At 47.0% G+C, this 23539-nt stretch overlaps 2 protein-coding genes across 3 annotated transcripts; one reads left to right on the top strand and one right to left on the bottom strand.

Annotated features, from left to right (window-relative positions):
• Positions 1-696: 696 nt before the first annotated feature.
• Positions 697-10197, bottom strand: smap2 (small ArfGAP2). Of its 2 annotated transcripts, none has more exons than XM_057020801.1 (9): positions 9786-10197; positions 3988-4121; positions 3639-3803; positions 3503-3562; positions 3225-3282; positions 2956-3110; positions 2203-2383; positions 1752-2116; positions 697-1468 (listed from the first exon to the last, which is right to left on the bottom strand). In XM_057020801.1, exons 1-9 carry the CDS (start codon positions 9889-9891, stop codon positions 1340-1342), a joined length of 1353 nt encoding a protein of 450 aa, XP_056876781.1. In that variant the 5' UTR covers positions 9892-10197; the 3' UTR covers positions 697-1339. The 2 variants fall into 2 exon arrangements, with proteins under 2 accessions (XP_056876781.1, XP_056876782.1); XM_057020802.1 differs by lacking the exon at positions 9786-10197 and adding an exon at positions 4406-4665.
• A 4254-nt stretch (positions 10198-14451) lies between these two features.
• On the top strand, positions 14452-23525 carry LOC130518498 (zinc finger protein 385D-like). Its single transcript, XM_057021118.1, has 8 exons — positions 14452-14651; positions 17310-17407; positions 19483-19590; positions 20134-20302; positions 21258-21488; positions 21577-21758; positions 22110-22211; positions 22326-23525. The coding sequence occupies exons 1-8, from the start codon at positions 14642-14644 to the stop codon at positions 22557-22559; spliced, it is 1134 nt and encodes a 377-aa protein (XP_056877098.1). The 5' UTR covers positions 14452-14641; the 3' UTR covers positions 22560-23525.
• The last annotated feature ends 14 nt before the right edge of the window (positions 23526-23539 follow it).

Here is a 23539-nt window from a genome sequence, read left to right as displayed (position 1 = left end):
CCCTCTGAGAAAGAGTCGTCAGATCTCGGTGGTCACGTAACCTTCAGATATTTGTCACTTCCCGTGTCCACAATCACTGCGGCTCAACTCCAGCCAATGAGGGACGACCTGGTGTGAATTCAGGTGAACTCATGTGTTTGTGAGATTTGCTACTGCTGATGATCAGGAAAAGCAACAGGTTATTAATGTTTTGATCTCATTTCAATCAAAGTATGCAACAGGCCTAAAATGTTGACTTAAAGTGCCTGTAAATGAATCCCATTTGTAATGTTGTTTCACATCAACACCAGGGGGCAGCATTGGCTCAACTACTCTTTGTATATTCATGTTTTAATTAAATAATTTAAACGTTAAATTAGCAGTACAATTCATAGCTGAAATGTTATTTATATTATGTAAGCTAAAATTTAATGCAGAACCTTTTTCCTATATTCACATTTTTTGCCTTTTTACATTAAAATTACATTTAAGTAGCTCACAATTCAGAGCGTATAGTGAGAAAACGCCATATATGTAAAGTAGGATGATTGTTTTTGAGTGATAAACATTAGAATGGTTTAATACCCCTGGTCATACAACATACATCTGGGTCATATTTTTATTTCTCTAAGCTCAGGTTGGAAAAAGCTGGATCTGTTGTGCAGACAAATGACCACTGAACATCTGCAAGCGTAGATGGTGCCAAAATTCTACGCATTTAACACGAATTCAGTGTTTATTGAGCCATAAAAGTAACATAACAGAATTGTTTCTGATCCTGTTTAATTTGTAGGTAGATTTTGTTGCCTTTGGACAAAACAAGACAAGCTGAACTTCAGTGTTTGCCAGCGGGTAGCATTTAACTTCTCTGTCTCATCAAAATGCAAAATAAACATACTGTGGCTTTGTAGCTCGTTATGGAGCTTCATTCTTATCCAGCGAGTTTTAATGGTGTATTTATACAGCAGACGTGTGAGAACACACACACACACACACGCACACACACACACACACACACACACACACACACACACACACACAATTAATTACATTCAGGCCTGATACAAACAAAGATGTCTGCCAGTAACACTACACGTGTTCTGGTCTTCAAGTGGAAATGTTCTGAAGGCAAGCATGGAGAGTCGCAAAAAACAAGGAGAGAAAGCCTGGGCAGAGAGGAGAGAGAGGTAGTGATGGTTGTCCCAAATCTTTGTTCTTCCTCATATCTTTCTGCCTCCTCTTCCTTCTCTTGCCTTGAATTACAAAATGTCCACCCAGGGAGAAGAATCCAGGCTCCTACAGTTCAGTTTCTCTCTCTTTTCTGGGCTGTTGGCCTCAGATTGTTTCTGGAGAGATGAGATCACTTCCAGATATGCGCCGCCATGTGCGTCGAGTTCGGCGCCGCCGGTCCTCCTCCCGTGTGTTGACTGCTGTATCCCATCGTGCCGCTGGAGCTGTAGAGGTTCATGCCCGCCATGTGCTGGGACATCTGGATAAGGAGACAGTACACACATTAATGTCTTAATCCATTACCCAGCCCCTTATTCTAACCATCCCAACTATCCCAATAACCCTGACCCACATCCTAAACAGAACCTAAACCTTAAGAACCATGTCTTAACCTTCAAACAACCATTTGAAGTTGTGGGACCCAGCAAACATGGCTACACTTTGGTAGAAGGAGGAATTTGGTACTTAATATGTGAGGATAAACACACACACACACACACACACACACACACACACACACACACACACACACACACACACACCTGGGAAACATTCCACTGCATCTGCTGGGCATTTTGGGCTCCATACACCTGATGATGAAAAGGTGCTTGCTGCTGCTGCACCATCATTCCACTCTGCTGCTGTCCCATCATGCCCTGGGCCATTGCTGCCATATAGGGTGATGACATAACCCCACTGGGCTGAGCCATGACACCCTGGGCTCCCATTAGGCCATTCTGTTGTCCCATCACGCCATTCTGATGAAGTCCCATCGCTCTGCTGGGTTGCTGTCCCATCATGGCCATCTGTGATGTCATTATGGCGCCACCCATTCCACCCGCCTGGGCTAAAGAGTGGTACGACCCATATGGGTGCGTCACATAGCCCATTTGATTCATGTACAGCCCTGTACATAAAAAGTAATTACAGATACAATCAGCCATTCGGCATTGGAAAAGCTCGTCCATTAGTTTGACCGTGAGCACTGCTGACCGTGAGGAGCCATACTGCTGGCGTGCAGAGAAGGGGAGGAGCCATACAGGGAAAGAATGGAGTCCTTGGAGAGTTTCTTCACAGTGCCCTCGCCGGTTCTCGGTGCTGGATCGAGGAAAAGACTGAGGTTTTCAGGCACTGAGGCGGTCACTCTGCTCTGAGGCAAGGAACCGGGGACCGACTGGAGAGGACAGGTGATGCATCGAAGATACAAAGATTAGAGAGGAAGTTGGGTTATGAAGCCATGTATAAATACACAGGTAGTGTTAGTACAGATAACTATACTGGCACACAAACCCTCTTTTTGTGTGACACTGGATTATAATTAGTTGTTAAAGTGGTCCTTTGGGTTTAAAATCTTATTGTATAGCATATGATGCTAATGCTGACACGGCTACCATTTTAATCAGTTGTGGTTATCATCCTCAACAAGGTGGCAGCTGTCTGTCCTTAGCTGTCTTGACTTTGTCCTCTAAAATGTCTGCTCTGTGTATTAACTAAGGAAACATTTGTATATTGGGCTGTGAGCCACTTCACTGAACACACCGTGTTGCTTGTGTGAAAGCAACAACCGGTAGTGACTAATGATGTTTTTGAGAGGTATTAAAACTTAAATGACCAACCCTGACTTTACTGGACTATTGGGAAATTTCAGTGTAGCTCTTAGCATTAGCAACAGTTGCTACCGTAATGTGTGGAATGCACATGTTTTTGGGAAAAATGTAGCTTTGTGTGTGTGTGTGTGTCTTCTACCATTGTTTTTGCAGAGGATGAGCAGGGAGCTGGTAGAGAGTTGAAGAGATCGATTGCAGATTGTGCCTGAGCTTGACTGGACACCGCTGAGCTCTCATTACAGTCTGGAGCACATCCTGCCCCATTAGCCACCGCAGGGCTTGGAGCAGGGGCATCTAAAAAAAGCGGAAATGGACATGCAGAATGTAAAGAAAAATCAGCTGGATAGAACTGATGATCACGAACAAACTAGCAATTGTGTTTATGATGCGCTGTTTAAAGTACAATACCTAATCCGAGCAGGTCTGTCACAGACTGGGAATCGGTCTTTGGGCTGGCTTCTTTCTTCTACAGCGACAGAGAAAGTCGATACGGTTAAAACAAAACGTCTGCACTGAGAGAACAGCTTGGATCTAATACCTGCTCTGGTCCCCGGAGACTTCCTGGCAGTGAAATTAGATTCTGACTCGCATTAAAGCAACACAATTACTCTCAATTCCACCCTGAAAGCTGACAGTCCCCTTATCAAGCTCAGCTCGCACGGTTAAGTCATAACTTGTCGACTCACCAGTTTCATCTTCTCAAACACAACGGGCTCCTTGGGTATGTTGTCGTAGCTCTTTTCTTTCTGCAGAGAAACACAAAGGTCGTTGCAGACTCACGCTGCCCGCTTCAGTGCTGTTACTCTGTGCAGGAGGACTCACCCTCAGCATCTGGATGTCGATGACTTTGTCCATGTACTTCTTCTTGTCGTATTTGTCCCTGATGAAGATCTCTGCAGACTGGTCAGTTTCAGGTCGCTGGAAGCACTTGGGTAAGAAAGCCTCGTAGAGACGTTTGGCTTTGGCGTTTCCCATCTCCTGAACGCTCTGGGGAGATGGAAGGACGCACAAGAAAGCACATTATTAATCTAAAAATAGTACAAACATCACTTCTAAATCAATAACGGTCTTGATGCTGATGGTTCTTTGTTGTTTCCTCAAACGTAAAGTCTCATGACTGCCGAAGGCTACACCACTAATTTATCATTCTGTTATTTGATTGACCTCTGACCTGGACCTGTTCCTGAGTCCACTGGTCCAGATTGACAGACTTGACCTTGGAGATGTGGACCCCCAGGTTTCGATGGATACCAGCACAGCGGATACAGATGAATATGCCCAAATTCCAGGACGCCCATCTTGGCCCTGGCAGAGAGACAAAAGCAACGTCTACGTTTCAGAGCGGAGCGTCTTCAGAGACGATGGGACGTGAGTGACAGGACCCAAAATAGAGATAAGGAAAGTGACGAAAACAAAGGCAGAGTCCAATTATGCAGAGGCAAGGCAGAAATTCAATTAGAATTCAGCTGGGAATCCATCTAATCCTGAGCCAGGCAAAAAGGTGCCCTGGTATAAAACAGGATCCATTAGGAGGGTTAGCCTACATAGCTGAGACAGAGGAGACACACACACACACACACACACGATACCTGCAGGGATGATTACTCATGGGCCCGTGTGTGGGGAGATGCGTGGTTATCTGAGTAGGCCATTTCATCCATCACACTTCCATATATATCTGGCTGCATTTGAGTGCTGCCCTTCCCATATTCACCCTCACACTTCAGCTTTGCCTCTCCTGTACATGCACCACTGTCTGAGTGCTCCTCTGACCGGGCATTTCTGATCGAGGGGGCTTTCTATTTTTCTTCAAATCTGCTTCTTGCTCTCCGTCTCCTCTTTCATCTCCTCCCCCGGCCCACCGCTCCACCCTTCTCTCCTCTGCACTGTCCCTTGCTTGCACCGTGGTCTTTCCTCCACTAGGTGAAAGGCCAGGTTTCCATTTGGGTTCCCTTTAATGTGGTTAAAGGGAAGAACACCTCCTGTAGATAGACAAGGAAGTTGGCAGAAAAATGTTTCTCAGTTGCACTTTTTCGTCGGCGATATTTTCAAACGTGGAGCCGAGCCAGAGCGCGTCCATCACCCTGACCTCCGGCGGCAGCATTTGCTGTCACGCCGGATAATAACAACAGAATTACTCCACAAATCCTGCTTAGTGGCTTTAAAACTTTGGCGCCGACGATAACGAACCCGACAATTGTGCCGGAATCCCCGAACACTGGAATTACCAGTCTTCTTCCCCATCCTCGCTCCCGCCTCTTATCGCACTCGTTCACTGACACAGCCGACTCACCCCATCCTCGCCCCTCTGCCCCCCCCACCGCCTCTTTTCAGCACAGCTAGTGAGTTTTGCAAAATAAAACTTTGTCTGGCAATAAGGTAAAATGAAAATTATCTAGAGACATAAACTATGTGAATAATCATCATTTAATAAGGTCCAACACTATATATTGCAATTTTCTCTTTATATAAATAAGGTGGTTAAAAATCTTGGATTCAAGTAGATTTATGTTATTTCTTGTTAGATTTGTAGCTCTGTTTTTAAAGAAAAATGACATTAAAGGGCTTTTCAGATTAGTCTATAATGTAAATATACCATAAATATAAAAATATGCCTATAATCAGTCTGGTTGACCCTTTAAATTTGCATTAATCTTTAAAGAATCTTTAAAGAATCTTTAAAAAAAGAAGAGTTTGAAATTGGAGCTCTTTGAAAGGCCATTTTGGTCCTTTTTTGCCTAAATGTTTATCTTTACAGGAAAATTCAGGTAGGTTACCATTTTAGTTCCCTTGAGGAAAATTGTTCAGAAATGTTTAATTTTACAACAATGATTTGCCTTTGAGTGTAGTCGTTGAAAGCGCTGCTGTCCCCTGGCGGCGGGTGAGGCTGCAGACACTGAGATAAACCCAAAAAGAACCCAGGAATTGTTATTACAGCAGATGATGTGTGTTAATTAAGTCGGGCAGCAATCAAGTCTGGAGGCTGAGGAGGCTGAGGAGCGGCAGCGCTGAATGAGCCGGACGCAGCGGCGGCGGCGGCGCTGGGTGGCGACTGCTGAGGTCGATAATGAAGTTAGGGAGCGTGCTGACAGAGCAGTGGAGGGCGTGCACGTCAGCAGCTCCATGGGGTCGGAGGGAGGGAGGAGGTCAAGGGCAGTGGCGAGAATTCACGACCGTCCTCAAGGAGACCAGAACTGTGAATGAGTGCCAGGTCTGAATGGAAGTGGAACGTGCACGTGCACACCACAGGCTGATTTCTACCTGCACTCAAATGCTCCTCTCCTGCCCAAGAACTTCTACCATTTACCAGCAATTTTTGGGTTCTTTTCTACCAAAATTACCTGGAAAAAAACTCCTTTCTCTCAATCCCAACATCTCCTGATAACGAGGAAGACCATGTGACATTCAAAGAGAGCTAACTGCGCTTCAGTGCACAACAGCTGCTTCGGGCAGGCAGTGGGAGGAACAGGGTCTGACAAAAAAAAAGAAAGTCTACTTCTACATACGCGAGTTCGAATCTTCCTCTTTTAGCAATGCAGATGAATGCAGACACCTTTTCTTTGCCGTGGTGTCTTTCCTTATGAACCATTTACAGCCAGCGCACCAACTGAAGCACAGCAGCTTAACCGAGCTGATTTATGACAGTGCAGATGTCAAATATGCAGTTTGAAGTACATCCAGGGCGCTCCTGCAATCATCAGATGGGGGGGGGGGGGGGGGGGTGTTTGCAGCATGGAGAGCACAAACAGAGATCTGTAACAACCCCCCCCACTGTGTTAGAGCCTCCTCACGAGAGACACTTCTTTAAAGTTGACAAGTTGGGAATTTAATGGGCTTCAGTTTCACTTCTTTGGCTGTATTTATATTTGTACGCACAGCTTCTACTCCCGTTTCCATCCACTCAGCGCCGTTATATAGAATACATAAACACCCAGAAATATCCTGCTCCACATTAGCTACAGATCTCCAACTTCACCCCAAGCTTCTCCCAGGAGACTCCTGATGTTTTGGGATTTGCAGGGAACAAATAACAGCTTTTTCTGAGAGGACCGCAGGGAATCATCAGAGCACAAACACCATTACTTAAGTCGCCAGATATGAATGTTTCTCACTTTATTCCAGCGTCTGAGTCAGTGAGATGAGCGAAAAAGCAAGAGTCAGACGCAGATACAAAAGCAGGACCAGGAAAAACAGGAATGTCAAGAATTTAGATTCACTTATCCATGTGAGGAGAGAGCAAACATTGTTTTATAAAACAATTAAGTGCTGGTGGCAGAGGAGGCTTTGAAATTCACAAACTGTGGATAAATACAAGAGTTAGCTGTCTCTCTTTATTACTCTATTACACACACACACACACACACACACACACACACACACCACACACACACACACACACACAGAAGCTTCTAGGCTCACATGTGAGGCTGATCCAGAAACCCTGGAGCCACCCAGTGACCCAGTCCCTGTCTGAGCTAACCAGATGGAGCTCTGATTGATAAATGAGCGAAACACACACACACACACACACACACACACACACACACACACACACACACACACACACACACACACACACACACACCATCTGTGTTTCAGAGTATTTAGGGACTGTGATCCTGCAGGTAAAGAGTTGTAGAAACTGATGAATTCTACATCAGAGGAACAAAACTCTTCTCATAGCATCCCGTTTATTGTTCTGACCCCGTTTCTGATCATTCTATTTCAGGGTGATTCAACCCTCCTGGCCACACTCATGAAGAACAAACCGCCATGGCCTAAATTCAGAGCGAAACCACCCTCTGACCAAAATTGACAGGTATTACTGCTAAAATCTGAAGGATTTCAGAAGCAGTTTCGGACTCGGGGGGGGTAGCGTTCCCAATTCAACAGCCTCCTTCTTTCCCTGGGAATACCTGCCGGCTTCTGATTGGACAAGATTGAGGTTTGTGAGGGGAAAGTCTGGGGCATTGGTATTGCTGGGTGATGTATCCACGGCAACAAAGCACCAGTGTTGTGCGTAAACACACCATCAAGGCAGACAATAAGAGAAGCTTTCATTCAAATACCCAACTCAATGTGTGTATACACGCACACACAGGCACACTCCTTTGATTCAGAGACCAGAAGTAAGATGTTGACTACATATTGCACCTGTCTCGCAATGTCTCTTCCCCTATTTCCTGGCAGAACGGACGACCTCATGCGCAATATGAGGAAGTGAGACAGAAGCAAACCGCTCAGAATGTCAGAGCTGAAGGAAACAGGAAGTTGGGGCAGCACGGGCAAAAGGCTGCAGTCTTAAAGTGCCTTCACCCTGCAGCCTCAGGACAGTCAGCATACAGTAAGGATGAGGGGGGTGGGGGTGGGGTGGCCTGACAGCACTCGATCTAATGTGTCTGTGTTTGTTTTCTCGTCCAGCTCGCCACTTCCTCTTTGATCACCCAGAGGAGGAGAGAGGGAGGGAGGCGATAAACGCACAGTAATCTCCGTCAGAGCAAACAGGATTAGACCCGACCTCACGTGCAGCCAGATGGTCAAGGGAGGAAGAAGCGAGGATGAGTGAAGGTTAAGGTGTGCACGTGTTTGATGCATAAACGTCAGAGTCAGCTTATTAGTTGGTGGCATCGCAGCGAACAGGGTGGGACGGAAGAGGAACGGGAAATGTCAAAGGTCAACCGGATCGGACGGGAAACGCTGCATCTCTCCGGACTCAGACTGGCAGCTTTGAGCGTGTGAACGCTATTTTCTTCCTAACCGCCTAATCTTATCTGGAGCCTAATTAGATCAGGCCAATTCACACGCGCCAGCCGGAGAAGCGCGTCTTCACGCTGGCGAAAAAAAATAAGGCCTCCACATTGATTTCCGGCGCTTTCGTTTCATCTGATGTGTCTTTCAAGCTGCTAGATCCCAGTCTTCCAAACCGTCACAAGTATCCTGCCCCAAGGAGGCCAACATCAATGCTTCTATTTATACTGGGAAACAAAAAAAGAAAAGGAAAATAAGCAATGAAACAGAGATTTCTACTGAACGCATGATCCGGTCACGTGGCATCACAGGTCACCGGAGCGCTGCACAAATTGCGTCTTTGTCTCGGCGCTCTGTGTAGGAAGGGTTCGCCGTGAAATGTTTATTTGTAAAGACGGAAATTAATGAAGCAACCATGTTTTCGCAACGGCTCCGATTAGTTTGTTAGATTCAAGTAAACCAGCCAGTTTCAAGATAAAACCCTTATTGTGTTTGTGTGTGTGTGTGTGTGTGTGCTTCTAAAGCCTCGTCACTGTTTACAAATTCTACTAAACACATGAAAAACTGCTTGCTCATCATTCTGAAAGGAATTTTAAGTGTTGCCCGGGCGACGGCAGGCCCAGGGTCAGCTTCTCTGGAAGGGTCTAAAGTGCAAAAACTGGTAATATTGCAGTATTGGTACGAGACCATAATTTAAACTGACCCCAAAGGGATGAGAATTACCCTGTGACTAAGTGTATTTGTAACTAAAACAGCGGTATTTACCTACCAGTATGGTCGAACAGGTTGAGCAATCGCTGATGACACAGTTAAAGGCCTCCTACAGGCTAAACAATTGAAAGTGACTCACACTTTATATTAAATAATCCAAAAACTGACATGGCTGCAAAGGATCTTGCAGTTCTTTGTGTGTTTATATCTGCTGTTCAGGGGAACTCAAAGTCCTTTTCAGCCAGTTAGTATGATTGACATGATTTTTAAAGGCTTCTTGGTCTTGCGAGTGCCCCAACATGGCAATAATTGCCCCATTTGCTCACACGATTGTACCTTTGGAGTTCTATTGGAACTACCGGCCGTGTGACCACGCATCCCTGGCCACGTGAAGATGTTGCACCATAGTACAGTATCACCCCCGGAGGATGCGATGCAGCATTTTGCAGCTCAAACGTGCAACACGGTCGAGTCATGCACTGACCATCGTGTCCGCGGACAAACGCCTACCTTTCGATTCGCAGTCCGCGCAGTATTTGTTCTCCTCCAGTGCCAGTAAGGAGTTGAGGACAGTCTGGTACCTGTCTACGTCCTTCACTGATTTGCCCGTCATCATGGTAAACTGATTCACCTCCTCCACGGCTCCTCTACGGTCCGTGCAAATCCGACCGGAGAGTGTGTGTCTGTGTGTGTGCGCGCGCGCTGAGCCGCTGCGCCGCCGCTGCGCTCCGGTCCTCTTCCTCCTCGACGTCAAAGAAGAGCGAGTTTCTCCACAGTGGGATGACTGTCTCTCAGCCAACCAGAATGCGGGTTGTTGAGTTATTGGAGATGCAAATACTCCAGTGAAGACGTAATGTGAAGAAAAACATTTGATTGCTGGTGATTTTCAGTATCATACAATGGAAACATCTATATTTTATCACCGGTCACCTGACTCAGTCTCTCTGTCTCTCTCCCTCTTTCTTTCTCTCTATATTTCTTTCTCTCTCTCTCTCACACACACACACACACACACACCACACACACACACACACACACACACACACACACACACACACACACAGGTAAATCCAAACGCGCATCGGCGTATACTGCCATCTTGTGGCAAAGTAGATGGCTTTTCCATCGCTAACTTGTGTTTTCAATGACGCAGTTTTCCTCCGATACGACAGGGGGCGACAAAAGGGTTTTATATTCCAACCACTGATCGTGTGTGCTTATTATATTGGTCCCTTCGAAAGAAAAGATTGTGGCTAGTAAGTTCCGCAAGCAAAAACGTTCGTGAATATAATTTTTGGTGGTCAGTGGGAAAATATCACAACATAATGCTGCACATTCTATTTTTCGATTTGTATTTTAATTTGTATTCCATATTTTCAAATGGATGTATTGGAATGTTTTGTGCACGTTGACTATCTGTATTGCACAAATTCACCACCAAGACATGTTCTATCTCATGTTGACCCGTAGGTGGCAGTGCAGGCCTAAATTTAGTAGCCATGTCGTTCGGAATTCCAATCCAGACAATCTTATATCTTAGACATAGAAGATAGAAGGTGCTTTTCCAACTGATCATAAATTTAGTCGCAGTAAAACAAAAGTGTGTGTGTGTGTGTGTGTGTGTGTGTGTGTGTGTGTGTGTGTGTGTGTGTGTGTGTGTGTGTGTGTGTGTGTATACGTATGAGTCCTGAAGCAAGAATTCTCCGCTGTGGATCATTTAGATCATTCACATCATCTGGCTCTAGTTGGAGAACCGCAAATGCTGTCATAAATTTTCTCATTTGCAGATACGATGGCGCAGCGGTGGGCCGTAAAGTTTTAATCCTTTCCTTTGAATGTGGATGGTTTTATGGGCTGTCCTAAATCATCCGCTGCAGTAACCCACACTGGATGAACGTGCACATCTGCCTCAGTGCCCTGAGATGACAATAATAATAACAACATTTAGGGGATGAGGGGATCTTTAAGTGACTCCTGCCATCATGCAAAAGCCTGAAATTCCCCAGGCGTGGTCTGGCGAGCACTTTGAGCCCTCGCTTTACCAGTAAAACACTCCCAGTTTTAGTGCATACATGTGGAGGCTCTTACCCGCCTGCTATGTGACATGTGTATGGCTATAAAATGTGTTTTTGTGTGCAAGGAGAATCCATATATGCCGAGAGGTGATGAGTCACATAGAATCTCTTTACATTATAAGGCCTTGCCCTCCAGCACCATGTGGGTAGTCTGTCATCTGTTAGGGGGGGGGGATAAATGCAACCTTTGACCTCATACAAAAGCGATATTTTCAACAAAAAAAAAAAGCCCAATCCGCAGAGCATGTCATCTCCACTCCGCTTCACTATCTTGCAGCCTTGGTGTCCGGATTCCTGGAGCTGTTTTTCACCTTCTTCTTCTCCTGCGATTACTCTGACACGCTGTAAGAGCGCCTTCGTTTTCACTCCTTTTTGCACTCTGAGACACTGAAAGGCCTCTGAAAACATCCATTACTCACTTCAGCTTCTTTGTTGTTGTGTCTCTCTCGCTCTGTAAATTGAACTCAGATTTCTTCAGATCTACGATGGCTGTGGGATGTACACGTTGTCGGCACATTGTTGCTGTTGATGAAAAAACATAACGCGGCCCTTTGATGAGCTTTCAGCAGAAATCCACGCAGTGTATTTAACAAGGGATTTTGGAAATAATATATCAGGTGTGTATATTAAGATGTATCGTTTACCAGATGTGGTATTTCTGACTATTTGGAATTTTGAACTGTGTGTTGTGCATGTGATAAAGTGAGGACATTTTGACAGGTCCTCACAACTTCAAAGGACTGTTTGAAGCTTAAGACAGAATTGTGTTTAGGTTAGATTTAGGGGTTAGTTGGGATGGTTAAGGTCAGGGTAAAGGGCTAAGTAAAAATAGAAGAACAAGGATGTGTGTGTGTGTGTGTGTGTGTGTGTGCGCGTGCGTGCGTGCGTGCGTGTGTGTGTGTGTGTGTGTGTGTGCGCATGCGTGCGTGCGTGCGTGCGTGCGTGCGTGTGTGCGCGCCTCCATCTCTCCAAGGTAAGAGCAGCGGCCAACAATCTGACGCGGCGCGTGAGCGCCAGCCAAAGCCAAATTCCTCCATCATCCTCTGCCAGAGGAGAACATACGTTTTGAGAGCCTCCCGACGTCAGCGGACATCAGCACATGACCGGAAGTGATGTGGATCAGTGCTGTTTTCCATGGTGATGCGGCGGCCTGTCCAAGGAAGAGGTGAGCCGCCTGGGTGGCTGCACGTTCTGACGCTCTTCCCCCTCCTGAAATGTGGTGAAGAAAGCCAAGAAAACCTGCCTGAGAGTGGTGACGTGGTCAGTTTAGATGGTCACCTGGCCGGTGTGTGTGTGTGTGTGTGTGTGTGTGCAGTAAAAGGCCTTTGCCTCCAACAAAAAGGGCTAAAACATTGGGTCTGCAAAAATTATATCTCATACATCAGTTGCCATGGCAACCACGGTGTTTGTGTGAAGTGCAGATGCTAAATGCCCGCAGGTGTCAACGGACGCGGCCAACGTTCTGTTCTCGCCGTGTTCAGACCCAAAATGGCTTAGAGAGGAGGGGCGGGGAGGGCTGTCGTTGCTCCGGGAGAACTTTAGCCTGTTTAACAGCTAAGTAATGACATCTGGAGAGCAGCAGGCGGGCCGTGTCGTCCTCAGTGAATTACAACTTCTTTTTCAGCCACATTAGCGTTTAATCTGGTGGCGGCGCTTGGATTTCCCCCCTAGTTTCATGTTGCTGCACTGACCTGGAAAGTTCTACCAGCCGGGCCAACATTGTAGCCATTTCACACAGCAGCTTTTGATTGCGATTTCTCACCTTGGCACCAAAGTCCGGACCATAGGGAGAATATTAAACCATCAGCGTCTCTCTGATATGAATGTTTGAGCTGTTCCTGACCACCACCCAGCCTCCCAGTGAGCTCTGCTCTTTCTCAAAGGGAAACAAACGTCTGGCAGGCGCGTAGGTGACATAAGAGGCGTGAGATTGGGTTTCTGAGCAGGTCTTTCCATGTGTGTTTAATCTTCATCAGCTCAGGGCTGCCAGGTGAGTTGGGACAGTTCCCCAAATTGTTGTGTCACAATTGATGATTGTGTTATTGTCTGACAGGAGCTGGTTTACTGGACTGATCCACCAGAACAGTCTGGGATCCTCCCCGGTGCTGCATCAATCTGTGAGAATTGTTGTTTTGGGTTTGGATATTGGTCCCCCCCAAGGATGCATCTATAAATAACACAGCTTAAGAGGAGACTGTGGATGGGAAGAAACTTTGTGAAGGAATGCAGCGCCTGTTCCAGAACCAGCGGACCGGGAGGGGAGATCAGACACGTCCTGGGTCCCAGTTCTCATTGTTATTTACAAATGTCGCGTTTTTCTGTATGAGGGTCCATTTTTTTCTAGGGGGACGGGGACGTCCATCGGGATCCTTCCCAAGTCAAAATGTGCATTTTGGAAATCCTGTGCATTTATCCTCTCTGTTCACCTATAACCAGTCCATTGATCCTCTCCATCCCACTATAACCAGTCCATTTATCCTCTCTGTTCAACTATAACCAGTCCATTTATCCTCTCTGTCCCCTATAACCAGTCCATTTATCCTCTCCGTCCCACTATAACCAGTCCATTTATCCTCTCTGTCCCAATATAACCAGTCCATTTATCCTTTCTGTCCCCTATAACCAGTCCATTTATCCTTTCTGTCCCCTATAACCAGTCCATTTATCCTTTCTGTCCCCATAACCAGTCCATTTATCCTCTCTGTCCCACTATAACCAGTCCATTTATCCTTTCTGTCCCCTATAACCAGTCCATTTATCCTTTCTGTCCCCTATAACCAGTCCATTTATCCTTTCTGTCCCCTATAACCAGTCCATTTATCCTCTCTGTTCACAGTCCATTTATCCTCCCATTATAACAGTCAGATATCGCACCCAATGTAGATGTAAAAGTTGAAACAGCATTTTGACATTTTTTCCTGACGTCATCACATTACAGTAAAATGACCTCGGTATTGTTCCCAGACAGACAGTATAGAGCCATAGTACAACCAGTGGTTTAAAATCCGACCAAAATTGTGTCCCTTTTTTGTGGTTAAAAAGAAAAAAAAGTAATTATCGGACACGTAATTTGTTCCCGCCTCTCCTGCCATTCACTGAATTGAAACCAGGTTTCGGAGATGCGCTGATGGAAGGAAGAGCTGTGCGCGCATCGTAAGGAGGGGGAGGAGGAGGAGGAGGAAGGGGGGATCCAGATGGGAAGGAGCAGCATCGAAGCCGCAGAAGAGAGAGAGAGATCAGCCTGCAGATGAGACTTTCCTCCCACACTGACCAACACGCCAGCCTGTCAACATGTATTTCGGTAAGTAAACCTCGCATCTTCATTTATTTGTTTCCAACTGTCGTTTTTTTCCGCCACTTTTGTTGCTGCGGAGCCACTTGTTGCTACGTAGAAACGCGTGTTTTGCGAGGTCACCTGCGCGCTGCGGGCTTCCACAGGCAGCGCGCTTCGTTCCATGCAAATGTCCCCCTTCGTTAAAACGCTCTCGCTGGTCTCAGCCAGGAGCAGCTGAATAAATCCATCGCGTAAGCGTGCACGCACGGCACCTTCACGGTCCGGCGCAGACACGTTCCGTGCTTGTAAACTATGAAACACTCGGAGTTGCGAATTTCAGAGTGAGGTTAACGCAGGAGCAGGTCATCTACAGGCAAGTGCACCATTAAAGCTTCTTTCTAATTGTTTATTAAAATAGTTCAAGAAAGTTCAAGACAATTGGCACTTAATGGAGACCCAGGTGTGGGTCAACCTCTGGACCAGGACATCCAATAAGCTATCAAACCCTCAGTTCTTTAAACCTGCAGTTTGAGACAGTTTAACCAGTGGGACTGAGCAGTTAATCGTGTGAAACAGAGTTTTGGAGAAGTGTACAGTCAGTAAGTTATTTGTTTCCTGCCTGTTGGCTGGAACCACAGCTAAAACCCCTGGGTCGATTTTAGGATCTGGCTCATTCACAGCCTAGAGCTACAACACACACACACACACACACACACACACACACACACACACACACACACACACTCCTAACCCTAGCCTAAAACCAAAGCTTAACCCTCAAACAGTCCTCTGAAGTTTTGGGGCCAAGAGAGATGGCCCCACTTGGCGAGTAGAAAGGGGATTTTGGTACTCAATTTCTAGTAAATGCAAGAACACACACACACACACACAGACACACACACACCCACACACACACACACACACACACTCACTGGTGTGTCCTGTTCTCTCCTCCTGTGTGTTTTGCACTAAGCTGAGACTGAAAGTAGATATTGTTGCCAGCAAATTTCAGAGACTATTTTATCTATATTTTCGCTTTGCTTCGCGTACATCAGCTTTGATACAGAAGGCATTTCACCTGGTTGCGTATGGTATCAAAGGTCAACGTTGCACCAGATTTACTGGTGCGGGGAAATCGATTCTGTGGCCCAAATTCAATCACAGGGGTGAAAATTGTGCTTTTCTCAACCTTTTGTTTTGCCTCTGTATCAGCTTTAGTTCACAGAAAGATCGGCCGGTTTGGACCCTAAAAAGTCTCTCTTCTCCCGTGCAACAAGGACAAGGGACTGAAGTTGTGCACGTGTATTCAAACAGTCAGATAAACCTTCCTGGGTTGAGTCAAATCAAACCAGAAGTTCCCCTGGGCTGGTTCCATCTCCCTGGTCCCTGTGCTGGGTCCGCTAATTGAATTAGCCCCCTGCTGAGCTGTGCAGCTGGGAGTTGGTTCGCCGTTTAAACAACCAAAGTTCCACTAATTCTCTTCGGCATAAGGAAATCTTTACACAACTCTGTGACTGTATGTAAAGCTCTTTTTTTCACCCATTAAAGGAGATGGAGATGCCAACGGGCTGTTTGTTTGCGTTGCCGTGGCAAAAAGTTCTGGCGCAAGGAGAGAAACAGCGGCCCGTATGCTAATGTGGCGCTCCATGTCCCCGACATGCGCATGCACGTCCACAACGTGAACACAGCTTACAGGCAATCAGGCTAATTGCAGAGTGGAATGGTGTGTTGTGATTTTTGATCGCCGTGATTACCCAGCAGAGCTGGTCAGGAAGGGAATCATAATCAAGCTGGGAGAACGTATACACCAGAAAACAAGCATCCAATCAGGACTCAGCGACAATGAGGCTGGTCGGGGAATAGATTGCGTTTTAAGCGAGCGTCCATGTTTATCCAAACGTCTGTATTTGTGTGTTTGACAATTGCCCTCATCTGTTGTCCACTTGGGCTCAAACGATAAGTGATTAATCACGCCGAAAAACAAACGGGCGGCGGTTTTAATGGTGGAAGAGCGATTTCAGCCATTTAGACTGTGACATACTTCAGACACTTCCTGGATTAAATTGAAAAAGAAGTCAAGACGGCAGGAAAGTTTGCAGCTTTAACCCACAAGTAGAGGGAGATTCAAACTTAAATCACAGGGTTTGTCCTTTATCACCACCGGAAAAATGAAAAACAAACCCCTACAATTTGAGAGGAAGATCTTAAACAGTGAGAAGTTCAATTGTAACAAAGTGAATATGGCCCATCCTGGTTTTCCAGGTCTGCATTCCTGTGCGATTAAGGAGCTCCTTTAAATAATCCTTGTCATTCATTTCCTGGACTGTGTGATTTCATCGCTCGGTTCTTGCAGGTTTGGAAGGCTTGTGTATTTAGTGGAACTGTTTCGATGCGTCACCAAGGTATTTTTTACACCATGTCGATGGTTAATCATTCAGCGTTAATTCTATTCAATCGTTTTATTCGCGGAGCGCAGGAATGTGTCACCGCAGATGCGCTGAAACGTGGAAAATCGCAACTCGGAACCAAAGAACTGTCCTTGAATGTTGTTCTGATGTGAATTTACCCTCCCACTCCTCTTCCTTCTCACCGTGTCCTCCGTCATCACTTACCATTTCCAGAAGGAATCGCCTCGTTCCTCCACGTGTTGATCTGCCGTCTCGATCTCACCATGCTGTCTCCTAGGTAACATGTGCAACGGCGTTCTGCCCCTTCTGACGCGTCCCTCGCCTGGAAGAACCCAGGCGTCCCTAGATGTGCAGCTCCTCCCGTTCCTGGCTGATGTGAGTGCCGTCACTCGTGTTGTTGTCACGGAAACCACACCTGATCTTTTTGGTTCTGAAACGGCTCGTCGATGCACAGATGTATACGCGAGCTGCCCACACTGTTCCAAATATATCACCTCAGATAGGCAGAGCTGTGACATTAGCCCACAACCAGCGGGTGGGTGGTGGTGGTAGCGTTGGGGGGGGGGGGGGGGGGGGGGGGGGTGCTGCTTTCCTGGTGTTCCTCACATGACAGTGTGCGTGCCAGATGTTTGTTAAAGACGGAGGTTGGGAGAACCTGTCAAGTTCCTGGAAGGTGTTGATGTGACAGGTGGTGGTGAGAGCTGAGGGAATCGTGCCTGGACGACACTGTGGAATATAGAGGAGTGTGTTTCCAATGCTAGAAGATGAGCATGGCATTATTATAGTTAGGTTCACATTGAAGGATTCTAAATGGTACTGTCCTGGGAGTTGAGCAAATTTAGAGAGTGCGTCAGTATTTGCAGGAGAGTCTGAAGAAAAAAGAGCCCATTAAACCCATTAAACCCACTTCTTCCATTTCCCTCAATCAGACCTCTTCAGCTCAGCTCCGGCCTATTTTATTCCTCTTCTCCACCTGTGGACATTCTCTTCCATTTTTCTCTTTTGTGCTTTGTGTTCTCCCATCACATAAACAATCAAAACCGGATTTGTTGAAATGTTAATAACTTCCTCGTGATGGAAGACCTGCCTACAGTCATATCTTCAAACACCTCACCTCCCCTTCTCATGTTCCCTTCTTTTTAGCTGTTTTGTTTCCATTTCACTCTACCTCCGACCTCCAGTAATTGCTTTTGCCCGACCTATGTTTATGAAACAAACACACTAAAGAAGACATTAATGTAGCAACACTGTTGAACTGCACTCACCATTTTTAATCAAATGACTCCGCAAAACTGAGTTCATGGAGTTCATTGCAAATATCACATGGTGTCCCTCCTGGCCTGCTGTTTGTTCCTCTCCTTTTCACTCTATATATGCTCCTGTTGCTCAAACTCTACTCTAAAAGGTCACAGATGACCATAAGCTACCCTAAACCTTTGCTGGACTGCCCCAGTCTGGTATGTGCTGGGACAGGCACCACTCCCCCACCTCCTTTAAACCAGATTAGGTTGAGTTTAAGTCTGTGGGTGGTTAATAGGTGGGCAGGCAGATGAACTCGAGCCCTCCACCTTTTTTCCAGGAAGATTTGTTTTCATGTGTGGGGATTCTTCTGTGTCTCGGGCTGCAGTCGAGAGCAGATGTTGACGCTGCGCTCTGCAAAAGTGTTTGTTTAGTGCCCACTTGTGCGTTGTCATAGGTACAGGGTTGTTCAAGTCAGGCAGAAATCCAGTGCAGCGCTATAAGGAGCGGGTCGTACGGTGTTTATGTTGGACGTTTTTTAAAATTCTTTCCCGTGGAGCCAAAACAGCACCTTTGTTTCTGAATTTTGAAAGACAACAAACCAAAGCAGCAGCTCATTCCTCACCGAGCTTTTAAAAGGCAGTTTTGACATCTACAGTGTAAATCCCTGGAATTCTCATCTCCAAACACTGTTGAGGCTTTTGGACTGCTCTCCTGGCAGGGGTCTGCTTAATTTGACGAGGTTCTACAGTATATTGAAAACATGGCGACATGCCGGTGAGGAACAAGGCGTAAGGTCTGTTTCACAGCTTCTGTGTTGTGATGTCACACTCTGTGGCTCCGCCGTAGAAGCTGTCGCGGATTCAGGGTGAGTGAGACGACTAATGTGACTTTGTTACAGGTGGGTGCAAATGATGTGAGGATGGGGGACTCCTAAGGGAGGGCGACTTTGATTCAAGGATATGAAGGGGGACTTTAGAGAGGAGCAGGTGGAGAGGTTGTGATTGGGAAGGGCCGGGAGAAGCTGTATTTTATTATGGGGAGCCTAAAGCAAAGCTTTTTTTTTGCCATTTTAAGTTCTTATACCAGTCAAAAGGCTGTAATGGGGCAACATATGCGTCTAGTTGGGGTTAGCTGAGCCGCAGAGGGCTTGACCTCATGACATTTTATCTTTTGTAGTGCTAAAAAGTGGCTCCTTTTTCTTTTAACAGATGGATCATTTTCATAAATCCATGATGGGTTCAGGCTACAGACCAACCTCGCCCCAGAAGAGGAAGGCCAGGGCCTGCAGCGTCTTTCGACTGAGGCTCAACTCTCAAGTGGGTGTCGTCCTGCGGGAAAACCTGCACGTTTGATTGTTTTCCATTCAGGTCGCTTGTATTTCTAGTGCGCACACCTGCACATGCCAGCTGAGAGGTGACCCGCACGTGTTTTCCAGCTGGGTTCCTGGTTGCGAGGCCCGAGACCAGCGTTGGAAACGCACACTCCTCTGTTAATTTTAAATGTGGTTGCCCTCGAATCATTTATATTCAGGCCCTGAGTTCCGCTGAAGCACAGTGGAATGAGTAATGCTGAGATTAATGTCAAAATCCTGCTGCCGAGAGATAATATAAGCAAACATGAGTTTATTAATTCTCTGGTTTCCTGGTGTTGGTCTTGCCTGTGGGAGAAAATAGTTGGTTTGATCAGCGTCCAGGCTTTAATTTTAAAACCAAAGGAATGGCCGAGATCATGTTTTTTTATCGTTTTTGAGTTTTCAGAGAGCCGTGGTTCTGTTGCTATCCGCACATTTGAACCTCTTATCGCAGAAAAGGCGGCACTGTTAATGCTTGTGTGCGTGTTGTCTACTGTTGTGTACACAGACGCAGATCGCCTCCCATTATTGTGGCCCCAAACACGCTAAAAGGCTTAAGGCTCCGGACGCCGCGGATGTAAAGATCGGGACCTCTGAGCTGGTCACCAAGGAAACCACGTTGCAGAGCCCCTCGCCATCGCGCTCACCGTCTTTCAGCAATGACACGACATCAGAAGGTGTGACTGCACGCCTCTCCTACAAGTTTAACCCAGTGGGAATAAAGGTCGAGCATCGCTTCTGCAGCCTTCGTACACCGCGTTTTTGTGGAAGCAGCAGGTCCTCCAGTCGTGATGTGCTGCTTTTGCATCTGTGTGGGTGTCGGAGGGGATGAAAATAATACATTCTGCTGCCAGCTACACAGCAGAAGGACTGACGAATGGTGCACGGCGGCTAGAGTTTCTTTGTATCCAGTTTCGGAGTTCCATCTAGGGTGGCGGAGGAGTCTCTGTCCTCCGTAGTGCTCATCGGCCCCTGTGAGAGGGGAATCGATGCTAACAGACACCCACTCAACGAGGCCAAGCCAATCCTCGTTATTAACAAAGAACGAATCCTTTAAATCACCATTTAACCCTTCAGGAATGCTCTTTAAGCACAGGATAATTGAGTCAAATCACACAAAATTGTTCATCTCATTGATGAGAGGCAGCTCGACAGGTAAATCACTGAATCTAATTGTGATTAGAAAGGTTGGCAGAGTTCATAACCACTTGCAGCCTAAAGGTTTTTTTTCTCCCTCTGAGCATGTCAGGAGTTTGCTGGATATCAAGACTTTCGTGGTCGTTCTTTTGGAGGCCGTCACGCCACCAGCAGGGGAAAATGTATCGGTATTTAAACTAGTGGAGTTGAGTAGAGCGTTGAATGCTTTGTGGTTGTAGGTGTTGTGTTTCAAAGAGTAGCTGCCAACAATGCCTGTTGCTGTTTCTTTGCATTTTTAAGTTAATAAATGCAGGGATTACGTTTTTTATTGGGACTGGTGTTTTGTCAACCCAGTGGATGTATCATTTAAAACCCTACCATGAAGTTAAAGCGCCCGTAGACAAGTTCCTGTGAGCTGGTAAACCTGAAAAAGTTGCTTTTTTCATCTTTGCCTTCATTTCCAAGTCATTTTTCCCTCCTGTCATATTTCTTTAGCCCCGGTCTCAGACACAGCACCATCGAGCCACAGCCCTCCTGAATCTTTCATGGCACCGTCTGAAGCACCGGCCCCCCTGGGGACGCCAGACAAAGATGCAAAAAAGGACAGAGAGACAGACACGGGTCCGGAGGGGGAAACAGAGGAGGAGAAGGCTAAACGCCTCCTCTACTGCTCCCTCTGCAAGGTTGCTGTCAACTCGGCCTCTCAGCTGCAGGCTCACAACAGCGGTGAGAGGACGCCAGATCCGTCCCCGTGAAGCCGATTCCTAATGTGCGCCGTTTGGCCGCCTGCTGATGTCACTTTACGTCTGCACAGGCACCAAGCACAAGACCATGTTGGCGGCGAGGAGCGGTGACGGAGCCATCAAGTCCTTCCCCCGGGTGGGGGTCAAGGTCAAGTTGGCCGCGCCGTCTGAGATGTCAACCGGGCTCCAGAACAAAACTTTCCACTGCGAGATCTGCGACGTGCACGTCAACTCCGAGACACAGTTAAAACAGGTCAGTCACTGAAACGGCTGTAAAAACGTAGCGATCGACTGTAGCCGACCTTGCCGTCGGCATCCCAGCAGAGTGTACACATCATGGCGATCGCTCCCTCAAAAGTTAACTTTGGCCAGGTGCTCATGAATATTCAGCCACTCGTTGCCAACTTGCCATCTGTTTGTGAGTGGCAGTAGAAGCCTAAAAAGATCTTCACATCTGCCCCTCATGAATATGTTGAATCACGGAGCCAAATCCAGGCAGATCCCAATGCCCCGCCTGAACCCGGTTGCACGACATTCACGATACACTTTCCTTTCATTTTCTGTTTCCATGTCTTTGCGCTTGGACGCTTGTCCTCCACCGCAGCACATCAGCAGCAGGAGGCACAAAGACAGGGCGGCGGGGAAGCCGGCCAAGCCCAAGTTCAGCCCCTACACCTCCAGCCAGCGCCACCACAGCCTCCAGTCAGTGAGTGCTCTTCTGTTTTTACCTCCAGCGGTGACATCCTGGCAGTCAGGAACGCACCTGTCATCACTGATGCGACTGTTGAGCCTTGTCCCCATTTCTTTTTCCCCGCCTCAGATCCGTCTGACCCTGCAGAAGACCCAGAACCTGACCAAACCTCTGGCGTCATGCCTCATACCTCAACTCTCAGTGGCTGCCGCCCTGGGGTCCTTGCCCTCCTTCCCCCTTCATCCCGCCTCCAGCTCAAGCCACGCCCTCTTCCAGGGACAGCCCCTCCCACAGGCTCTCTTGCACCCGGCTCCTGGGCCCATGGCTCCCACGCACTCCCAGGTTCTGTTTTCTCCCTACTGACCAGGCTCAAAGGAGAGTCGAGATCTGAGGCGGCGTTTTAAGAATTGAAACTGTCGTGACGAGCGAGTGAAGAGCAGCAATGAGCTGCCGATATATCCGACACAGACGTAAGACTTCACTGGCTGCTGCTCCAGTGCTTCATTCCTCTGGAACTCAATCATTTTTATAGATGATACTGTCCTCCTGTATTGACAATCAATAAAGTCCCTCGTGGGGAACTCCATGAGAACCAAGAATGTTTGTTTGTGCAGATCTCACTTCAGATCTTACCAGCAGTACCCCCCCCCCACCCCCCGCTCTTGCTCTCCCAGCACCCACTTAATTCTGGGAACCAGTCAGCTGCTCAAATCAAGAGAGTTTCAGGTTGAGGGAGCGCTTTTTTTGGTGGTGGTGGTGGTGGTGGTGGGGGGGGGGGGGGTTAAAGTGGGATTTCTCTGACAGCATCAATATTCCTGGAGTTTTTATTGGCTCTGTTTCCTTCCAGTGGAGGGAGATGGGTGTGAGGAGAACCTGGACTGACTGGAGTGCTTTAGTGATTTGGCAACCAAGGTGTGGATTTATGGTTTGGACTGCAGCTTTATTGTATTCCTTTTCTGAAAGGCTCCCGGTTTCTCTCTGCAGCTTGTTCCATGTTAGCTACCTAAAGAGACACCTGGCGCCTCAACGGTAGCCTTCAACAATGTTACCAGGCTGTTAAATGTGTTCCTCTTGCTATAAGCCCTGAACTCGAGGGCTCACTCCCCTCCTCTCAGAACCAGAACAAGGAAGCTATGCTGCCTATCGAGGTCTTTGGGATTTGACAATAAGAGCATCCTTTATTGGAGCTTTGCTGTTGCACGGCAGAATAAGCACCGGCGCACTCAGCTCTTTGAGCCGGGCCGCTTTCACCTCATGCTGTCTCTATTCAGGCTCTCAACTGCTTCTCATCCACTTAAATGTGAAAATAAACATCTTCCTGAAAAGAAATGAATGCATTCACT

This window comes from Takifugu flavidus, chromosome 21 (genome assembly GCF_003711565.1).
Source record: "Takifugu flavidus isolate HTHZ2018 chromosome 21, ASM371156v2, whole genome shotgun sequence".
In the NCBI taxonomy this organism is placed as follows: domain Eukaryota; kingdom Metazoa; phylum Chordata; class Actinopteri; order Tetraodontiformes; family Tetraodontidae; genus Takifugu; species Takifugu flavidus.
Note: the sequence above shows the minus strand (reverse complement) of the source record. Positions and strands in the feature narration are given on the sequence as shown.

Excerpts from the sequence above, each read along its gene's own strand:
- smap2 (XM_057020801.1), bottom strand. The coding sequence starts at position 9,891 with ATGATGACGGGCAAATCAGTGAAGGACGTAGACAGGTACCAGACTGTC. Across the intron at positions 3,111-3,224 it reads GACAGACCTGCTCGGATTAG|ATGCCCCTGCTCCAAGCCCT; the intron begins GTATTGTACTTT and ends CGCTTTTTTTAG. Across the intron at positions 2,117-2,202 it reads CAGCAGTATGGCTCCTCACG|GGCTGTACATGAATCAAATG; the intron begins GTCAGCAGTGCT and ends TTTTATGTACAG.
- LOC130518498 (XM_057021118.1), top strand. Across the intron at positions 20,303-21,257 it reads CAATGACACGACATCAGAAG|CCCCGGTCTCAGACACAGCA; the intron begins GTGTGACTGCAC and ends ATATTTCTTTAG. Across the intron at positions 21,489-21,576 it reads GCTGCAGGCTCACAACAGCG|GCACCAAGCACAAGACCATG; the intron begins GTGAGAGGACGC and ends ACGTCTGCACAG.